The sequence below is a fragment of the Echiichthys vipera genome (genome assembly GCF_963691815.1).
Source record: "Echiichthys vipera genome assembly, chromosome: 11".
Lineage (NCBI taxonomy): Eukaryota > Metazoa > Chordata > Actinopteri > Perciformes > Trachinidae > Echiichthys > Echiichthys vipera.
In genome coordinates this window covers 22068074-22090342 of record NC_139836.1, presented here as the reverse complement: position 1 = coordinate 22090342, position 22269 = coordinate 22068074, and the positions used below count along the sequence as shown (strand labels likewise).

The 22269-nt window shown below is 39.6% G+C and overlaps 2 protein-coding genes across 2 annotated transcripts in view; one reads left to right on the top strand and one right to left on the bottom strand.

The window, feature by feature from the left end:
* ccser2a (coiled-coil serine-rich protein 2a) overlaps positions 1 to 12711 on the bottom strand; it is a gene marked incomplete at its 3' end in the record, with an annotated part of 50242 nt that extends 37531 nt beyond the window's left edge. Inside the window, exon 1 of the mRNA XM_083922462.1 lies at positions 12229 to 12711. The remainder of the gene's footprint in view (positions 1 to 12228) is intronic.
* Positions 12712 to 15686: 2975 nt separating this feature from the next.
* Positions 15687 to 21884, top strand: sparcl2 (SPARC-like 2). Its single transcript, XM_083922693.1, has 9 exons — positions 15687 to 15805; positions 16271 to 16345; positions 16959 to 17031; positions 17597 to 17708; positions 17983 to 18101; positions 18181 to 18335; positions 19567 to 19679; positions 20801 to 20895; positions 21764 to 21884. Exons 2-9 carry the CDS (start codon positions 16283 to 16285, stop codon positions 21817 to 21819), a joined length of 786 nt encoding a protein of 261 aa, XP_083778819.1. The 5' UTR covers positions 15687 to 15805; positions 16271 to 16282; the 3' UTR covers positions 21820 to 21884.
* Positions 21885 to 22269: the final 385 nt, after the last annotated feature.

Sequence of the window (22269 nt, the reverse complement as noted above, 5' to 3'; positions counted from 1 at the left end):
TTACTTGAGTCACAATAAAGAAATCCCACATCTGCAGATTTTATTCTTGTCATATTATAGGTGATTGTTGGACTGCTGCATATACAGAGTAAGAGTCTAATGTTGAGGTCTAAACTTTAAATTTACTGCAACAGCAGTGAAATAAATGTGCTTTAACCATAGACTTAAACAGGTAATCCTAAATAATACAGCCAGTATGATCCTGAAAGTTAAAAATCCAAAGACTTGAGATGCAGTTTGATATCCAAATCAATTAGCATTTCAATTCATCGTTGTTCATCTGAATAAATTTCCCACATTGCCATGACACAGACCTGGATTAAAATGGGTAAAATACGCAAAGCAAAATGTAGTCCACAGTGGTCTCTACATTAAAACATGGCACCTTGGTATACAGGTTTACAGCAACTGTATTCCATCATTTTTGTAATAGCAAGTCAGTAACCTACTAATGTCACATCATCAGAGGTCTAAAGGTGAGTATTGGCTGTATTGTTTTTCAATACTGGTGCCAGTACCAGAGTTTTGGTAAAATTGCCAAAAACAAAACTATTTAAGTTATCTTACATTGTAATATTTAATACATTTTGTGTAGCCAGAACTGCTTCTTAGTTAAACAAAATAAGCCAAACTTGCCCTGTACATACATTAGTGGATCTTGATCTTAACACAAACATCCATACAAGCACTTTGCTTAAATAAACTCTTTTTCATTATTTAAAGAACAGAAAATATCTTGTTAGAGAATTAGAAAATAAGACAAAAGTATCTGTGTTCAGTAAATGACTGATTCTGTTACTCTGTGCCAAACACAATATGTTGCACAATATGGTGTTGCTCTATTCCCAAATACTGGTACAAAGACACAGGTCAGCTCAAGGACCACAAATAAACAACAAGATCTTAACTGACTGACACACATTCAGCGGTAGGGCAGTAAACTGTGCAGACCATCTGTCAAACACTCACAACTGAAGGCCTGCCCCTCCCCCCAGAGTATAGTACAGTAAATAAATATCCCAGAGCTTCACTAACATCAAGTACTAGGCTTGCACAATACCCCATATTAACCAAGGCCAACAATGTGGCTTCTGTGGCTCTACAGTACACTGCATGTGAAACAAAACATTAAACCTTGATAGTGTGAAGGGATGAATAAGCAAATGATGTACACTGCAATGAGAAACACTGTAACAAGTGCTGTGGAGTTCATTTTAACCTGGTTTGACATTGATGTCTATGGAGATAGTTTGAATTATTGAATTAGATTGCTTGTTTTCTGGTCTGACTTCTTCATGGCACTGAGAATTGTTGAACAGCCAAGTTTTTTGCGTTATGGAACAGATTAACAGCCAATATTTACATTCAGTATCCCCCAGTGAATGTATGGTTTCCCCATTGTTTAATTCCCAATCAAGAGAGAATAAGACCACACACAATGAAAAGGAATACAATAAGCAAGAGAGGGACTGATTGGGGAGGGGATGAGGGGATTACAAAGGGAAGAGGAATGGACACAGAGACAGAAAGATCTTGTTAAATAGAGTAAGAATGGGAGAGACATGTCAGGCAGACTTTTACCACATAGAGATTTTCTGTTACACCTACAGCCTAGCATCTCAGCAAAGATATCTGTATGTGAAATGAGCAGGAAAGTGAGATGACATATTTTCTTACTTTCTGTCGTACAGAGAATGGGAGCTTTCTGTCCGTCTGCCAATGAGGCTATTTGGCCTTACTTCATTTCCGACTAAAAGGACAGCCAGACAGAAAGCACCTGGCAGGGATGCAAGAAGGCTGAGAAATCGGATCTGCAAGAATAAGGCCGTTCATTACTCCCCTGGCAAGGCTTTCACTTTTGAACTGCACACACACTCCAGAGATGCATTCTTCAGGAGTAACAGGATGGATGCAGATAGGATGGAACAGGCCGAGGGCTATGATCTATTGGGTCATTGGGGTTACGCATGAATGGAGGCGCTTTACTACAAACTGTAAATCCCCTATCCTGCTGTCTATCCCCACAGCCAGCCTGTCATCATCTCCCAATGCCCAATCATTACAAAGTCAGCACCGTATTTCAATAACAGAACGCCAGGCTACATCCATCTTGTGTCTCTTCCTCTTACTTTTCTGTCATTCAGTTTTGAAAGATTGATGAGCAAAGGGGAGAGTTTTATTCAGACTGAAAACTCCAGAGCAGAATACCATATGATAAATAAGTGTGGAGGCAATGGAAGAATAACTTGTAAATGGTGGCTTAGTTACTTTTTCAGAATTTCTTCCTAAACAAAACAGAGATTAAAATGACTTAACAAGAAAAGCGCTTTAGCTTTTGTATTAAAATTAAATTGGAAGGATGAATGGAAGAAAGGAGAAAATATTAAAACTGTTTCATTCTTGGTATGTGGAAGGCAGTTGCAACTTGCAACTTCTCCGTACCTCCCCATTTCTGTAAATCCTGGTAAATCTGTCTTGCATAGTCGCAAACCAATCCATTTATTATATGGATTGATACTTATATAACCCCTTTGTGAAGAGCCTAGTATGTCACCCAGCTGGCTCCACTCTCTCAAGATATTTTTTTCAACGACTACCCCAAACACACACATACCCATTATCTCAGAGCCGTTTCCCTCTTGTCTCCTTAAAGACTTTTTAACTAATCCGAGGGCTTGTTTTAACCAACCACAGTACAGAATAAAAAGAAAATATGTTAATTCAAAGTATCTGATCTGAGAATGGATAAAGTCATAATAAATATAATCAAATACAGTCCAAATGTCTCACCTCCTGCTAAATCTAAACCAAAGTGCAGCTTCATTTACATAATTGAGTCTAGTGTCCCAGTCGAGTAATAACTAGGCCAGTCATCTGGACAGAGCAGTAGTGGGCCACAACTCTGTCCCAGAAGAGATTAACAGAGTGCCATTAGAGCAGGCTAATAGAATGAGACAGGGGCGAAAGCAACACTGACGCTAGGCTAATGTGTATTGAGTGAAACCAATATTGGGTCGAGCTGCACTGATGCTTATAGATGCTCATCCAATGAGACAGCATTGAGGGTTTGGTAATGCTGTATACTAACAGTGGTAGATCAAATGGCAAAGACCAACGGAGGAAACAGTGAGTAGAAAGACAAGGGGAGAAAATTAAGGTGTGGCAACGTGCTACATTAAGAAATTAAGAATGTAGAAGAAAACAGAAGAAGAACATTAAGAAAGAATTAAGAAATACAGTGTATGTAAACATTGCATGTTGGTACACTGAACCACTACAAGCACAGGCACAAGGTCACATCACAGTTTTTGCTCGATAATGTACAATGGAAAAATAGATTAGAAAACATTACCTTAACTCAGTGAACTTATGTTAGATAGTCCAATCATTTTCCTCCCAGAGTCAGTGATTAAGATAAGAGCTACACTCTGCACTGTTTCCTCCATCATCTAAACTGAAAGTAAGGCAGCGCCCAAAAGAGAGTAGAGCACAGGAAGAGGAAGAAACTCTTCAGAGGTTGATCTGTCTGCTGCCTGTCTCTCTCTGTTCATGTGTGCCTGTGTGTGTGCGTGTGTGTGCGTGTGTGTGTGTGTGTGTGTGTGTGTGTGTGTGTGTGTGTGTGTGTGTGTGTGTGTGTGTGTGTGTGTGTGTGTGTGTGTGTCTGTGCGTGTGTGCGTGTGTGCGTGTGCACGTGTGCACATGTGTGTGTGTGTGTGTGTGTGTGTGTGTGTGTGTGTGTGTGTGTGTGTGTGTGTGTGTGTGTGTGTGTGTTTGGCGTGGGTGTGTGGGTGTGTGGGTGGAGAGAACAGAGCCTTTATGGGTGCGTTTAATAATTGATAGAGCATCTTTTAGGAGTCCCACCCAGTGAGCTGTAAGAAGAGAGGAGAGGTGAGGAGAAACTATGTTTTGGGGAAAATACACAGAGAGGAAAAGAAAAACATTACAAAGACTAAATTCCAGTATAAAAGAGATAATCTGTAGCAGGATGAAATCTGTTCAATTAGCCGCAATATGGTACAAAGTCTCAACACAGAAGGCGCATAATGCTCCAAGCTCACGATTTTTTTTTACCAAAAATTTTCAGTGTGCATACTGCAGCCATATAATGTCTTTAGATCACCAGAGGGGATAATAAAACAGATCCTACCTATAGCACTCATGAAAAATCACTACAGTAATGTGGGTTCAATTTTCCCTACTCATTTTATGGTGGACAGCATACTGGTTCCACTCAGTCAATCGTTTTCAGCAAAGTGCCGGCAGTAAAACCATACGAGGCATTGCCAGTTATTCAATATCTCCTGCTTATAAATGTCACATTCCCTGATAAATCGCAGCATGGAGTCTGATTCACCCCACATCAGCAACAATCAAATAAAGGCTAAAAAATGGGGTTTCTAAAGACTACATCAGCTTTTCATGATTTTAAACCAGGCTATTTTTCCTGGCAATGTGGGCGAAATTCCCACAGAGCGTGGTGTCCCCCGACATCCACCTGATCACAAAGTCTGCGCCATTTGCGGATTTTAGCAGCGTATCTCAACTGACCTCTAAGCTCTGTGCGCTGAGGCTACAGAGGGAAGACGATCACCGCTCATCTGCACACACTGGCCACATTACCAGGATACAGGGTTTAAAATTGGTTAAAATCGGAAAAATATCCCTTTAAATTGCTCCGTGATTTTGAGAGCTAATTCTAGACTGAAAAAATTTTCTCCCATATGACTTTGAATTGGGAATTATTATTGTTTTGGTGCTTTGGTGCTATTTAGGATATACTGTATATTAGGTTAATTGCAGATTAAATTTGTCTCAATATCGATTTGATAAGGGATAGTGCAGTTACAAAACCAATACAGCAGATAATTAATGCTGTAAATTGTACAAGGAACCCTCTAAACCTGGTGCATTATTAAGATATTAATGTTTTCATTAAGGGCCCTTCCACACTTAGATGCCTTTTCCTGTAACCGCACAACTTTCGTATCGTATTGGCAGACCATCTACACTCAGGTGGCATTTTTTGCGCTTGAAAATTGTATCTTCTGAAACCGGGTCCCAGAGTGGATGGATCTGAAAACACTTGCGTTGTCATCACCAACGATGACATCATCGCCCCCATGGCCCGACCTCTAACCCTGCGTCCTCTAATCCTGCGACCTCTAACCCGCGTTATACGCATGCTCCTTCTCTTCTTCTACGTTTTTTGTGTATTTCTGTGGCAGAGTTACAGTGCCACATATAGGCCTGGTATGTATACTACATTGTTTTGAGGTCGTTTTCACTGGTTTTGTGTGGACGCACATATTTCTTGAGCCGAGGCCGCATGGAAGGAAAACTTTTTAAGAACGACGGGGTAACAAAAGATTGTTTTAGATCGTGTGGACGTACCCTAAGAATTTACCTCAAAGCAGTTGCATTAACGGGGCAGCCAGTGGCTGAGAGTTAGAGCAGTCGTCCCATGTAAAGAGGCTGAAGGTCCTCAAGCCAGCAGCAATGTGTTCGACACTGACCTGCGGCCCTTTGCTGCATGATTCCCCTCTCTCTCTCGCCCCATTTCCTGTTTGTCCTATATAATAAAGGCTTGAAAACTGCCAAAAAAATATCTTTTATTATATATATATATATATATTTTTTTTTTTTTTAAAGCAGTTACATTAACACAATGAAACTCTACAGTCTGTGAGTACTAAGTGACATTTTCATTCAGATACCTTGAGGTGACAGGTAAAAAACACACACATTTGACGCTTACTGCATATACAGAACCATGGTACTGACAAAGAAAGTCTGAACCAAAATGAGTCATACTACTGACTAGTCACGACACACACATACCCTCAAAAAGTCCTCATCAGCTGCCCTTACTCATCCTTAAGAATAACTCTGCCACTGCCTTCTGTGTGAGATGTGTTGCTGAGCAGTAGAAGTCTTGGCAGGACTCGGAAGAATCAAATTAGCTGAGATATCCACACACCCATCACAATAATAACATTTCTCCTATAACTCCTCTCTACTTTATTGTTCACACTTTTAAGTGTATGTGTGTATGGCATGAATACACATAGGTGAGTATCTGTTTCCTCTCCCATATGACCTTCACTTGAACTGAAAAAGACTGCAGTGCATTTGACAGCACCATTTAGTTCTCACCTTCCAATTGGCCACAGGAGATAGAAAGTTTGTCGCCGCGCAGCAGCGTAGGTGTCAATCACTGTCAGCAAGGTCATTAGAGTCGTTTATGTAGATGGGAGCCTAAGGCAGGGCGGACGGCAGCCTGAGGCCAACTTTTATTTTTGAAGCATCATCAAATATCCCTGGGACTACAGATTACAATATTGATCAAATCACATGAGTGAGGCACCACGCAACCACTGCCACCAATGAAATAATTTAGTTAGATGGAAGATAAAACTCTCTCACCTGAACTGACTTCATGGTGCAATGGCTGAGAATCATCGCCTCAGATTTTTAAAGGACCGTTATGAGCATTTTCATAATCAAATACATTATTTGTATTGTAGTAAAACGTTTTAGAGGCCATCATGGACTTCCCATTGAAATCCTCCTTCTGACTACATGTCAGATATCCAATAGTCATGAGCAATTTTAGCCCTGGTATGTTCAGTTAACTCCTTAGACAACTATATGAGGCTTTTTGGCTTCCTGGGAATCATTTGATTTAGTGTAAATATAACTATCGCTTAGTCCGGCTTCACTTGTAAAACCAATGCAACAAACAAAGGTCATAAACCCTCATCCTACTGTAAATCATTTTCAGTTATTTATCAATGAAAAATGCCAAACACAGATTGGCTCCCACTTCCCAAATGTGAAAATTTGCTGATGTATACCACTGTAAATTAATTATTCTGGGGTTTTTTTGTATGTCTTTCAGACAAAATAACCACTATTAAGTCAATTGCACCCTTCTGCCTGGGGTGCCTGACTATGGCTGCCCAATCACTTGCATGTATATATAGCAAAACATCAGATAAACATTACTTGATACGGTGAAAATAAAACTGGAAAACATCTAATGAAACAGGAAGTAAGGAAGTAGGTCATGCAGAGCATATTTTATAATGCCAGAGATGATATGAAAATAGTCTGCCTTAAGTTTTATGTTTTTAATCCTAAAAAAGTACAGGCGCATGTATAGGATTATGCATCGCCATCACAGCCCCTTGAGTGAAAGATAAATCCTTTACAAGCATGATTTTTTTTTTCACATGGTTCTTGAACAGACCTGCACACAAACATTTACATAGCAACTAGGACTCAGGGTCACATGCAAAGTTTATGCCCAGTTCAGCAAACGCCTGCCTTCCCCCAAGCTTTTCTTTGATACCAGAACAATGACATCTCTTTCTATGCTGTATCAACCGCTTTTCTTCACACTGACACGTGAGTTCCACTGAAACATCTCCAGTTAATCTACCCGCTGTGCTGTTTACTGGGCATTTGAATTAACCCTCCTAAACCCTAACTTATGTAAAGGACCTGAACATGAAACTTTGTATAACTACTAAGCTTTTAATAGACATGTTCCTGGTGGATTTATCCTCTGTGAATGGACAATGCATTGCTACTTCCTCTATGCCCAACTTCCCTCTTTTCCTGTGCCTCATTCCTTTTTACTAACCCCATCAGGCTGTCTCTCTTAACGGCACCCCCGATCTTTATTATTTTCTTAGGCAGCACGTTTGTACAGTAACTGGCAAACACTCTCACATGATGCCAGGGACAACAAGGCCTCCTCACATCAAATAAGGCCACAGTTGGTGGTTAACGTCCATCAAATGCCATGCCTTTGTGTCCAATGTTCACGGGGTTTAGAGCCACTAGGTCAACTGACGAAGCTGATGAAAGTAGAGGGAAGCCTATCCAAAAGAGTGTTTGATACAAAAGAGCAACCGTAGACTGTAAAAAATAAGAGAGTAGCCTTTCTAGTCACCTCAGGAGCCTTCTGGGATAAACTGGCTGAATACTCATTGGTGGCAGTTGTGGCTGGATGCTGTGTAAATTGCTTTGAGCAAAGAAAGGCGACATATGGTGATGTCTGATGCTGCAGTTGAACCTGCCATGCAAACACAATCTTTGAATATCAAGTTCCTGGCTGTGCAGGTAACTCCCATAGACATAAAACAATCTGACACCTCAGCTATCAGATCCAGAGCTTAAACTCACAAGAAATCCCCTCTGTTATCCTGGGTTAAATTAAAGTTAAGCAATGACAATAATACGGCAGACCGAAAATGAAACTGGTACGATAACATGAGTGATGATTAAGTGCTCTGGCAATCAACCATAACATAATCTGAGAAGTAAATCTATTTTGAACAGATGCATGCAAATTGCAGCAGGTCACATACTGGGATTGAGAGTGACTCAGCCGATTTTGTGCGGAGAAGCTATAAGCAAACTTTCACCTGCAAAACACAGCACCCAATCTCAAGCACATGAGTTGTCCTACCAGGGACATTTAACTCAATAATATCACATGACTCAGAGCCTTAAAGGATTAGTGTAAAGGTTTCTAAGGGGAATGAACCTGTGGCCTGCTGCTCAATGCAGTTGCATTACCACAAGCTAATAAGATCGAAGAAATGGATGAAGCAGGGTCACATACTTCATTCATCTTTATCATAAACTGATATGAACCACAATTGAAGTGCAGACACCTGGTGAGGCACACTGATACGCCACGCTTCTACGCTCAATATAGGGACAGCATTCAGTTCAAACATCACATGATGTACTGACAATAGAAATAAAGCCCTGTGTCAGCAGAAGAGGCCGACATCATGTCACTTTATCTCAGCACTGTACATCCGGTGAGCAACACTAATAATGATGAAAATAATGATGTAGGTAGGAAATGAATTTCTACAAACAACAGCACGTTTCCTTATCTGCATAATGTATACAAATTACAGCTTTCTCTTCATTTCTAAGTCCACGCACAGGTGTTTCCACTTATAGTTAATTAGGCCTCTGCTCAGGTAGAGGTGGGCAGAGATGGAAGTTGGATATCAATCAAGCATAGTCTGTAGACACGCCCACACAGTCCAGACAAGAGGTCTAATCAGACAAAGTGAAAACACCTGTGTAGGTGTACCTTGGGTACGTAGGAGCTTTACATTATGCACATTATAATTATCCAACAAATATGGTGAGTGCTGGCTAATGTTATTAGGAACACCTGTGCTTTTCCGGAAAAAAAAATGCCCGCGTGTAACAGGCCTTTTTACATTTTTTTCATTTCTAGTCCAATATTTCTGACATTTCAGCAACTGTTCAAGCAACTCATCAAGCCAACACATCTGCTGCTACAACCCTGCACTGTGTTCATAACAACACCTGTACAAACACACTGTTCATAGCAAAAGAACAGAGGGACTTATAAACAGTGAAAAACACTTAACCCATTCCCTATAATAGTGCTGCATTCTGTGCAGAACTCAACAAATAATCTGATGTAATTTAACAGGTAAAAATTGTGCCACCCACTATATGACAAATGTGATTCTACATTTATCACCCTTGATACAAATTTTAGATAAAAACTTTAATGTTTAATGTATTCATCTTCCACAAATTATGGAAGGGCTTTACAAAGTATAGCTTTTTTCCTCTACCATATTTTACTATCTTTTCCCTATTGACTTATTGAAGTCACATTTCTGCCTTTAAAATTTCTACTACTTCAGTTCAGGGTACATCTATTGCCTATTCAAAGACTCCCAGAGACACATGGGAATCAATGGTAAAGTGAAATGTGAATGAGGTAACATGCAAATAGTGCTCCATATGTTAGAGAAATCTTTGTTTTTTCATTTGAAGGCATTTCTGGATTTTTGAAGGGTGTTTTTGTCCAAAGCACCTGTCAACTTCTGACCCTGTGTCAGTGCATCTGAGATCCTGTGTCTACACTCTGAGCTATTCCAAGCCCTTAAACATCTGTGGTCTTACCAAGGGAACTGATAAGCATGGCTAAGAATAGCTCTAATGATAGACCACATACAGAGAGAGTAGAGGGCAAGGCGGATCAGAGAAAAGTCAAAGTCAAAAACAAGTCTCTAGGCTCTGAACACAACACACACATGAAAATGTGCACAGCACAATACATTTTCCTGAATGACCTGATCACTAGGCATTTTAAGTACTCAACTATTAGATCCCTAATTGAATTTGAACTATTAATCAGCAGGGTAGAGCATTTGCAGAAAGATGCAGATAGTCAGAAAAATATAGGAAATTACGCATCGGTATTGTTTCAATAAATGAGAAACGACAATATACAAAAAAACTAGAATAGAAAGGATGAGTGCCGACATGTCATGTGTAAAAGCACGTTTAACACTCACCTTGACCTCCACACACTACCATGGAGTGTGATATCTGGCATTACCATTGAAAATACTCAACACGTGTTACTTTAAAAAGCCTCAATCAAGCATATCTTATCTGTTTGCCTCAAGGCTACCCTTAAGGGGCATTACAGCATCGTGGAATGGTAAGTATGCAGGGTAATGTGTATTATAGCATTGCTAGACGCTGATGGTCAAGTCATACATTAAGACAGGCAGACATCTGAGACAAAGTCTGGGAAAACCCTCACACATTCAACTGCAATCTGGGGGGTCTTTAGCAGACAGGCACATAGTGCAGACAGTCAGCTGTTGTTTGGGGGGGGGGGGGGGGGGTTAGATTGTAAACACACCCTCAGCCAAGGTGGCGCTCCAGGACCTATGCCAACAGGTGCCAAAGGAACACACATATGGAATTGGATTTACATGTGTATGTATGTGTGGTGTGTGTGTGTGTGTGTGTGTGTGTGTGTGTGTGTGTGTGTGTGTGTGTGTGTGTGTGTGTGTGTGTGTGTGTGTGTGTGTGTGTGTGTGTGTGTGTGTATGGGTAAATGCAACCCCACCCAAACAATGAGCACATTAGAGGAGTGTCCATCTCACTTACACTAAGGGCAGTTAGTCATGCCGTATCCTAATGTGTGCCGGCACGTTGATGCCATGGCACTTTGCACTGTCTGGGCTGTAATATCCCACAGCATAAAATAATGGTGTGTGCGAGCGTACACACACACACACACACACACACACAGTTATGAGACTTGACTGACAGCAACTTCAGTTGTGGTACAAAAATCTGAATATGTGAGGCTGCACTGCATGTTATAAAAACCCTGGTTAAATTTGAACTCCTGTCTGAGTGAAGCATGAAGGCTCATGAGTCATCTTAAGTTACCCTTTAATCCTGACATGTGCATAAGGAACACACTCCCCTCAAGTACAGAGAGACTGTGACATTTGTCGAGCAGAAATACTGCAATATTTTTCCAATGAATCTATGATATAAGTCTGCACACCTTATTTTATATTGTATTTGTTATAAGATGAGTACATGTGCATATGCTTATTACATAATGGCCTAGTCAACCTCATTCATGGAGCAGTAACTCTTCCCGGAGCATGTCATGACTGTGGGGGTGATGATGTGACGTTAGAAAACATGGCTTCTTATGCTTCAGTGGGCATCACCGAGTCTACCTCGCCAAAGGATCCTTTGAGTGGTTTGTCATCAGCTTAATTAATAAAAATAAGAAATACATAGCTATCATCTTCAATTACCTACAAAAAGAAATAAGGAGATGTAGTTTATAGGCTAATGCTACATAAACATGTTCAATATTGCTACACAGTAGGCTAACTCTCATTGCTTTCCCATCATTTGACTGTCACAATCATAACATAAAATCCTACATGCAGAGACCCCCTGCTACAAATATTGTATTATATTGAGTTGCATATTGAATTTGGGCCAAGCAGCTATACACACTGCTTTTTATGGTGCATACAATATTATGGTATTACAAGTACAGATATTAACATATCCATATATTATTATATCTGGTGTTAATGTTAAACAAACATTATGAAGGCACATTGAATCCTTCAGCTCAATTGTATCTGTGCATGGCTACCTCAGTGGCTACCTTAGTGATTATATCCAGTAAGCCTATCATCAGGATTGTGTAAATGTATTTTTTTCACAAATGTATCTTTGCTAATAATACTACGTTGCATTCATGTTACAAAAACGAGACCCCCTGCAGTAACTCTGAGGACCTCCTGGGGGTCCCGGGCCCCCTGTTGAAGATCTCTGCCCTATAGTCTGATCCATGTTAGGATCCAATATGATTTGACTTACCTGAATTAAACTGTTAAAATCATGTTCACAGCCTCGGCGATGGGTCAGTAAACGGTCCACTTCTTCGGTGTCTTGCGAATAACATGTTGTGAAGTAAACTTTCCGTTTAAAACCGCGTTAAACGTTAAGATGCATTGACGTTAAGCCCATTCATTAGGCAAGTTCAACGAAAAGCTTCCCTCTTGACACGCCAACATCAAGTCTGCTCCGTAGCCTGCTATGTTCAGTCCTGAACAACCACAAGCGACTGTAAAATAAACACACTTTGCTGTGTTTCCATGAGGTATTTCCACTTTAAGGTTAAAATAGCCCGAAGCTACTGTATCACTGAGCCGTTAGGTCAACTGTCACGGTGTCAACAACCGACCAACTGATGAAACCGAGATTTCCGACACATAAAGACGGTCCGTGAAGCGACGGGTAAACGTAAACAGCACCCGGACATGTGAATTCTGGTAAATCCTCATACAAAATCACTTCCCATGCTTGTAAATAAAGTAACAACAGCAGAGACGAGCGCACGGTGCAGTCCTGACAGACTTCCCAGAGCAGTTTATCATTGCGACGTCATCCTTTCGCCTCCAGCAGGGCGGAGCGTTTACTGACGCCACCTGGGTCTCAAAGGGCGACACCGCGTGCTAATGTCAACGTGCTGCTTCATTTGCATCTGCGTGCTAATGTTTCTAAGAGTTGTGCCTGTATGTTTAGTGGTCATTTCATTTACGGAGTCTACATTCTTTAAATACCCCCTTTTCAACGAAACTTGGTTGTTGTTGCTTTGGAGAAATGTATTGTTTGGATTCACTGAAAATGATAGAAATGTATAATATATTCAGATTATTATGTGATAAATGTGAGCATTATTTGAACCAAACTGTGTTGACATGAGTCTTTTTTTTTTTAAAGCCAAGCTTTCCTGAGCTTGCTGCCAATATTAAACACTATTTCCATATCTGAATGGACAAACAAAAAAGCTGTTAAATCATCATAAACTCTGTGATCTGACTCAAAAGATGTACAGACGCTGTTGTTTATTCAATTCAATTCAATGCAACGAAAACCTTCCCTATAACAGACAGGAACGTCAGACAGACCCAGCTCTGGGGAGGACGGCCATCTGTCTTGACCGGTTGGGGAGGAAGAAAAGGAGAGAGAAAGAGAGAAAAGACGGACAGATGGACAGAGAGAGACATAGACAGAGACAGAAACACTTCCAGTAACTATAATAATATCTATAGTAATGTGAATATCGTCATATAATATATATATATATGTATATATATATATATATGTATATATATATATATATACATATTAGTTTATCGGCATTATATCCATGTTTGTCAATGAAGACGGAAGAAAGCAGTCATTGGTGGAAAGTAACCTACATTTTCTTAAGTCTATAATTTTAAAGTATCCCTTTTGTACTTCAGTAGCCTATTTCTCCTACTTTGTACATACTGTACTTCTCTACAAATCAGAGGCAGATACTATTATTTATTTGACAACTTTAGTCACTTTGTTTCATATTGATAATACAAACAAATCAATACATTTATTATTATAGGTTAAGACTTGATATGATATGATTCCCTGGGGGTGGGGGGATTCACAAGCTCCCTAGCCAGTGGTGATTCTAGAGTCTTTTGGGGCCAGAGGCAAAAATTCCCAGGGGGCCCCTCATCACTTGCAATGGGATAAAACAACAAAAAAAACATTTCCAACAGGAGAGGCAGAAACTTTGCACATTGTCACTGCCGTAGTTTAAAGTTTGTCAGCCCTTGGGTCCCCTACTGGCCTGGGGCCCCAAGAAGTTACCTGCTGGGAAGCAGTGCCTCTGTACCTAAATTAGCCGTACCCTTTTACCATCAACAACATTAAAGTGTTGTACACATTAATGCATCGATCAATGTAATCTTTTTTTTTTAAATAGTCCTACACAATATTCTGAAATGATCCACAGCCGCAATAGTTTATGCCTGATCTACAGTAAAAAGCATTATAAATCATTATATAAAGACAATTCTTTATTAAACACTAATAAAGAAACTGTTACTTTAAACCCCCTTTTAAAGCCTGCCTCATTAGAGAGTGCTGCCTAAAGACATAGTCTCTTATTGTTGTGACAACATTAAAAAAACATCAAGATTTTAGGCCTCAAAGCACCCCAGAAGCGGTTGTTTTAGACTCATGCATTCCTAAGAATGTTTTTATAAAAACATCAGTCATGCTTCAGTTGTTGTACAAAGTCCTTTATAAGCACTAGGCTAGTATTACCTTGCTAGACTTGACCCTTAATGATGATGATCCCCCCATAGCAGATGTTGTTATTGTGGGAATTGGTTTTCATTTTAAGGCTACGTTTGTTAGGTTAGTGCGCAGGGCCCCTTACAAAAATAGCAAGCGCTTGGCCCCTATTAACACCAAGTTTGTGTTCATGTCTGTCAGGTAAACTTTACAAGACATGTAGTTTAATTTGGTTGTATATATTATATACATATATATATATATATTTACAAACAAATTTACAATTACTCAAATTAGCACAAGCCATCTGATATACCATTGACTATGAGGCCTTTGGGGCCCTGGGGCAATTGCTCTTTGCAATCCTGCCTTTAATTACCCTAAATCACATCAAACACAGCACTAACAAACCTGCTGTTTGCCTTCATACACACACTATTTTTTCCAAGGATATATTTATTTTATTATTTTTCCCGTTTTACTAATGCATATATTTTGTTTTCTCATCACTTTAATATTTAATCTTTCTTCCACACTGAGAGGAGCTTACCCAGGGACAATGTTTAAAGCATGATGTCACTGAGCCACTTTAACTTTAAAACCAAAAGTGTTCACAGAATTCTGGTCCTATTTTTAAGAGAAAACAACAACCACAACAACAACAACAGACCGATAGACTTTTGATTAAAAATACATGTGCTGATTTTACCAGTCAGCTCACAGAATTTTTGCATGAGTCATGTTGTGTGTTATTAACCCCTATAGCCACTAGAGGGCAGTCTTTTCCACATTATTGCCTTTGAAAGCCATTAATCCTCTTTTACCTGTGGGTGTGTCTGAATTATGAAGGGAGTTTGAATGTGAGAAAGTCAAAGAAGAGTGACCATATGTTCTCTCTGGCTTGTGAATCTCATGGTGGACCACAGCCAGCTTTAAATGAAAACCACTCCACTCATCCTTTCTGCCACTCTTTTACTCTCTTTCTCAGTAAGTACCGCTCCCCTTTACTCTGCCCCATATCTCAGCAACATCACCTGCAAAATACCTTCAACTGAGTTCAGATATCTGTTCACTCACTTAGCTGCAATCATCAAGGAGCTAACGTGAAGGGTAGAAAGTCAGCTAGACAGGGAAAAGCAGAGAGGAGGGGTTAGATAAGGCAAGCATGTGAAAATAGATGGATGAAATGAAAAGAAAAAAGTAAAGACTGACGAAGAAAAAAAAACAGATACACGCCTTTGAGACGGATACGCAAAGGTATCTGGGAACAGGGAAAAGAAAGAGAACACAAACAAGGGAATAACAGAAGAAAGGAGTGACACAGGCTCCGGTAAGATGTTATTGTTTTGTTTTCGAGCAGTGAGGGGAATAGAGAATTACACGTTAGACCATAATAACTTCCTCATCTGAAAGCTGAATGTCCTCTCAATGTAATTCAACCCTCTTTTTCCTCTGTGACGGAAAATGATTGTTTTCCTGAGACTCAATGAGCTGCATTGTTTCCAGCCACATCATTCGATATGATTGGAAGTAGAGTAACTGTCGTGTAAATGACACCAGAAGTAAGAAGATAAATGCCTCTATTATCAGAGCATTATCTCAGTAAACTGATAGTCCTTCAGACCTATTTATTTCTTAGATTTAAAATGAAATGTAATTGATATAAATGTATCAGGGGGAGCTGTTGGAAATAGATTCAAATATGTATATGTTTTCTTTTTCAGCCTCATAGAGATACTAACCACAGCTATGTTTGCAATGTAAATTAGTCCAATTTTTTCCTTCTGCACTTCAGGATGTTTCAGCCATGAAGATGAGCCTGACCTTTGCCTTGTTTCTTCTCCTGAGTCTTCACACTTGTTCAACCACGGTGAGTCTAACGTTGCATCATTTGCTGAAATTGGTTGAATATGCATAAAAGAACTCCAAAGTAATTGGGCACAAATGTTCATAAAAACCTGAACCATGACCTCAGATTGTTTCATGAGCAGGGTTGTGACTGCAAACAAATGATCACATGGAAATGTAAGATAGTGCACATTTTTTCCAGTCATGGGGATTGTTTGTGGATAGGTGTTTATATAGAAACTCATGAGATATAGAAGAATGGCTCCAGTATTTTGGTTCAGCATTGCACCTGTTTTCCATCTGGTCTGGTCGGAAAGTTAAGGGGCAGATGTGGACCTGGCACTCATTACAAAGTTTGGATCTGGGGCGTATGAAGGGAGATGGATGTGAATATAGAACACATACCATTTTCATTGTGGGTTCATTTCATGTTATTTTTAGTCATCTACAGTACAGTGATTAGATAATATTAGAAATTATTCTCATGTGTGGACACACCATTTTGACTCATGATCCAAACAGGTTTACAAACCCAAGAAATGTCATACCTGAGTTAATTGCATGCCTGTGAAAAGAGATAATTTTGTGTGTGCATGTGTGTGTCTGTGTGTGTGTGTGTGTGTGCGTGTGTGTAGGGAGGCAGAGCTCAGCGCAGACAGAGACAAGCTGAGGAGAGCCTGAGACCGTATATCGGAAGAGTGGAGCCAGGTGAGAGTTTCATGTACAGTACAGTAGGTATGTCATTTTAAATGTATTCATATAGTCCAAGGTTCTAAAATGGCACCATGGTCCGTAGAAAATATTTTTTCCACATCAAGAAATTAAAAATGTGGTGTTTACATAGCTGGTAAACAATCAAGTCACCATCTAAAAACTGTCAGAAACCGTCCCAATAAAAGATAGAAGTATATTAATACAATAAAAGAAATTACAAGCAAACATGATCTATGTATTTATTATACATGAATTTGCAATATGATACATTTAGACTTAACCTTAGAAGGAATGTATCACAATAATTTAACAGCTGGTTGCTTTACTTTTTCTTCTTCTAATTTACTTAGTTTTTTCATCCTCCACCCTCCACTCCACTTAAATATGCCCTCATGAGACATTTATACAATGTTCGCGTCCAAAACACCTTCAATAAGTGCTAAAAGAAGAGTAAGTGGTCATCAGAACAGGCCTGTAATGTAACCAGGCAAAGATAATATATGTTGAGCTAGGAAACAGAAAAATATGGAGCACCAAAAAATGTTTCTTCTTGTTTCAGAAAAGCTTTGTGAGCTGCTGAAATGCCACAGTCCAATGGGCTCTTGGTGCCAGGTGGTCGAGGAAAATGGAGTCCTCGTCCCCAAGTGTGTATGTCCTCAATCCTGTCCATGGTAAACACCTCACGATATCCGCACCAAGTATTTACTTTGCATGTATTTAATCATTTTCTGTTTTAATCTAGCATCACTCAAATGTATCCCTTATCTTTATGTAAAGTTGCTTAGTCTCTGCCTTTGAATTTGTTAATGATATACCTGTTATATATATATATATATAACTGAGGAACAAAAATGTAGATATAGGGTTGAAATCATAGCAGTTTATTTAATCCAGCTGTGCACCTCACATAAAGTTTTGCATTTGAGCATTGGCTTATGTGATCAGGCAGAGGGCACCAGTGTGCAGTGTTCTGGGAAGAACCTATGGGAATGAGTGTTTGCTGCATAAAGAAGCCTGCAGAAAGAGACGTCGCACAGGACTGGCTCACACAGGACCCTGTCTGGGTAAACACACAGATATTACGCACAATTTCCACTGTGTACTTCAGCCTGCCAAAGTAGCTCTGTTATCCTTCTTGATCAGTCCCCAAGGCTAAATGCACAGAGGAGGAGTTAGGCCAGTTTCCATATCGTCTCCTGGACTGGTTTCTGCTCCTGAGTCGTATGGGGGAATCCTATGTACCTGCTGCCCCGCCCCAGAGCTGTCTCAGCCACGCCCAGAGGACACAACTTGCACAGGTAGCTGAATTTTCATGCTAAAGGTGAGACTAAGCAGCAGGCACACAATAATTCTGCACCCAAAGGGGAGAAGATAACTGTAGAGTACTAATCATGATTTATTATGATGCGAATGAAATCAATATCCACAACAAAATGTAATGCCAAATAAACAATAGCCGGAAGAAGAATATATCAAGGGACCACTTTCACTTCTGGTGTAATACAACACTGAACGTAAAGTTGGTTTTGATACCAGACACCGTCATCATGCTATTATACAAACTGTACTTCATGCATTGTCCAGCGAGAAATCGATGCTAACAATCTACTGTAAGTGGTAAGTTCTTATGTTGCTTGCGGTGTGGTCGTCCACAGAATGAGATAGGGCCTCCCAAGAACCCCATGTATAAATAGGGTTTGGTCAATAATCACTAAATTATTCAATAAGATGGTGAATTAAGGGATAACTTAATATCCACCCGTCAGCCACCTTGACGTCCTGGCCTCAAACAAATTTAAAAAAAAAACTCGTGCACTATATATATAATACTTTTTTTTTAATAAGACCATTTCGTGCCAGGACACACCTCTCCAATGTGCATTCTGCCTTAATTTGGTATTTTGTGTTTCAATAATATTAACTAGCAGGGACAGAAAAATATATATGCTAGCATCAGCATGCTAACAAGGTCACAATGACAATGCTAACATGTTGATGTTCACCATCTTACTTTAGCATGTTGGAAGCTAACATTTGTTAAATAGCAGGAATTTGGTCATACAATTTGGACCTGGTGGTGGCATTACATGAAAAGTCAGGGGATCGCTAAATGCAGTCAAGACAATGAATAAAGGTGCATTAAACTTACTTTAAATAAAGGCATGGAGTCAAGATGAGCCTCCACTTTTAGCCTATCTTCCTTAGCACCAAAGACAGTGATTTCCGCTTTGTCTTCATCCAACCATTTTTTTGGTCAATATATTGATGCAGCAAGTCTCTTGGAGCATAGTCAGTCAGTGAAAGTGCTATAAAGGGGAGTATCATCCACATAATTATGATAAGCGATGTTGTTTTTCTATGATTCTTCCTAAAGGGAGCATGTAGAGACTTAAAAGCATAGTCTAAGGATGGAGCCTTGGGGGACTCCACATCATGGTACAGAGATTCTTTGCCATGATAAGTTAAAAAATTTGATTATTTTTTTTCCCACTGTATAATCTTTTTTTCTCTCTTTTAATCTCTTCTTAGCAAAGATTTACTGTATTCGACAAGAACAACGATGGCAAGTTGAGCCGCAGGGACCTGAGGAAGCTGCGTTACAAGAGGATGCCATTGGAGCACTGTGCTACACCATTCTTTCAGTGAGTCCCACCTCCAGCAGCTAACACTACAGGGCTGAGAAATTATATGATGATTACCTTTTTTACTGAAAAGTCAGAAGCCCATACCATCATAGCATTCACACATTTTAACTAATGATTCATTTTTAGTGTTGCATGTATTTTCAGGAGTAGCATGGGATGAATCATATCGTATATACCATATATATATATATATATATATATCATATAGATGATTATATGGCCTGCTCATAACTGTAAAATAATATTTATGAGTAGATAAAATGATGATGTCTGAGTATTCAATAACATAAGGGCGGTGATGTTCACCATGTTCATATCATCTCATGTCACAGAAAGGTTCATAATGTGAACCTGCTGTCCCTTCCAACATGTTACTCTCCAGCTAATTACTGAAACACCAAGGGTTAAAAATGTCACACGGCGATGCATTTCGCCCCCGCTCAGTGATCAAGTTGCACCTCCCACCATGCTGTTCTCTCTGCACTCCATCTATCCATTCAGCCTCCATGCCAACACCCTCTCCCTGTGTCCTCCTCCCCTCTGATCTCATGACCACACCATCTCTCCATCATCCTTCTCCTCCCGTTGAAGTGCTTCTTTCGACCTTCTTTGCCTCATACTTTCATCGTCAAATCGACTTATCCTTTGCCTCCCTCCCTGTCAATTCTTCCTTCATTTTCCCTCATTATTTCATCCTTTCTCTACAATCAATACTCTCACCCAACCCCCCCACCCCCTTTCCCCTTTTTCTCTGCCAGTCTGCAGTGACAGATTTTGCGGGAGTAGGGCTGGCTGTGTCAATGTCAAGCCATTCCCAGCAATGATAATGTTTATTACCCACTGTGTCTCCCGCTGCCCATGGATTAACACAAATTGAAGGAGTACCCTTCAGAGATAACGCTACAGGGTGAACTGAAAGACAATGGCTGTTAAAGAGCCTCAACGCAGCTGTTTCCATACCTGTCTTTCTACTATCCCTGTGTGTATCTGTCATGTTGTGTGAGCATGTACTGCATGTACTGTAAAAAGTAACTGTAACAACATGAGAGTGTGAGAGTATGAGGGAATGCATCCCGAGTTATGAGGTCACTATATTATATACTGTGCTGTGTTCGCAGGTCATGTGACAGTAACAGGAACAGGAAGGTGACCCTGCAAGAGTGGACAACCTGTCTAGTGGATCGCTCAGAGGCCTGGTTCTACCATTTCATGTGTGAGTCTCAACTTTTTTCCAATGTTGCTGTAATTCTTTATGGTGACAGATGGATGTTGATGAAGGTTATAGCTTACTTTGTACTGTAACAGATTTAAATTAGTCTATTGTATTTTATGCCGTTTAGGAAGAGCAAATATTCTCTACCAGCTTAACAAGACTTCTTTATGATACATGTTTCTCCATACATTCAAGTTTTACTCCAAATTAGGTCTCAATAATGGAAAATCATTTCCTGGATGATGATTACACTCAATTTAGTTTTGCACATCCATCAAAATTGATGCACTTTTGAGAAGCAGAGAAGAAAAGAAAAAGGTCAAAATAGTTGCAGTGGAGGCCAAGATGACTTGACTTTTATTGACTTCAGGGAAATTATTATTTCATTATAAGGGTCTAGCTACTTTAGCCAAAATGGTTCAGGCTCGATTGTTCATTCTTGGTACCTCAGAATCTGTAAACATCTGAATCTCCTATCTTGAATTTTAGTGTCCAAATTTGATCAGTAATTAAGATGTTAACACAAGCAACCGCACTTTGAACAATTTGAATTTCAAAAAACTCCTGAATACTGAGCACTTGAATTTTTTTGTAGCTTTATATTGACTGTTATTGAGCACTTTAATTCAGATAGATGTTTTTTTTCAAAGAAATATAGTTCAGTGCTATAAATTCTATTGTATTTAAATGTTAACTTTCAAGTATTCAGTAGGGATTAAATTAAACAACTAAACACCAATAGCTACAAGAAACATTTCAGAGTTATAAACATGCTTTTTCCAAGTCAGTAAAGCCAACACTTTCAGTTTGTCTCACTTATATCACCAGTTAAATCAATCCATAATTATTATTTTTGTTTCATCCACAGCAATGAGAATGGGCTCCCGCAAGCTATGTCCTACAATCAAAGAGAATTACCTTTGACATGAGGAACAGCCAATGCCCTCCTTCCTGCATGTATTTTGTACTGTAAAGAACTCACTGAAAACAACATCACCACAGTAACCTGATATAAAAGCTACAGGATGGCATCTCTACACACTGCTCACGCATCTGTTTCACACCAGTATTGCAGCTTGTAACATAGTGATTTATAACCTCATCAAATCTGAAAGTCTGCTGGTTGTCTGTGCATTCATGTGTGTACATAAATGTCTGGATAGACTGAACGCTACTCTTGTTAATTACATTAGCTGACATTTGTACATTTGTGTTGTAAAAGAGCAGAGACAATAGGCAATATAAGTACCAAACGACATGGCATGCATTGAATAACTAATTAGAAGGGAGGATGACAGCAGTGCAGACAGACAGCATGATGTACGCTGAATGACAAAGTAGATGGGAAATAAAGATAAAGGGGAAAAGAAGGGC

What these genes read in the sequence shown, in the direction of transcription:
- sparcl2 (XM_083922693.1), top strand. Translation starts at nt 16,283, where the DNA reads ATGAAGATGAGCCTGACCTTTGCCTTGTTTCTTCTCCTGAGTCTTCAC. An exon ending in TATCGGAAGAGTGGAGCCAG is followed by an intron (nt 17,032 to 17,596) that starts GTGAGAGTTTCA and finishes TTCTTGTTTCAG; the next exon opens with AAAAGCTTTGTGAGCTGCTG. An exon ending in TCACACAGGACCCTGTCTGG is followed by an intron (nt 18,102 to 18,180) that starts GTAAACACACAG and finishes CTTCTTGATCAG; the next exon opens with TCCCCAAGGCTAAATGCACA.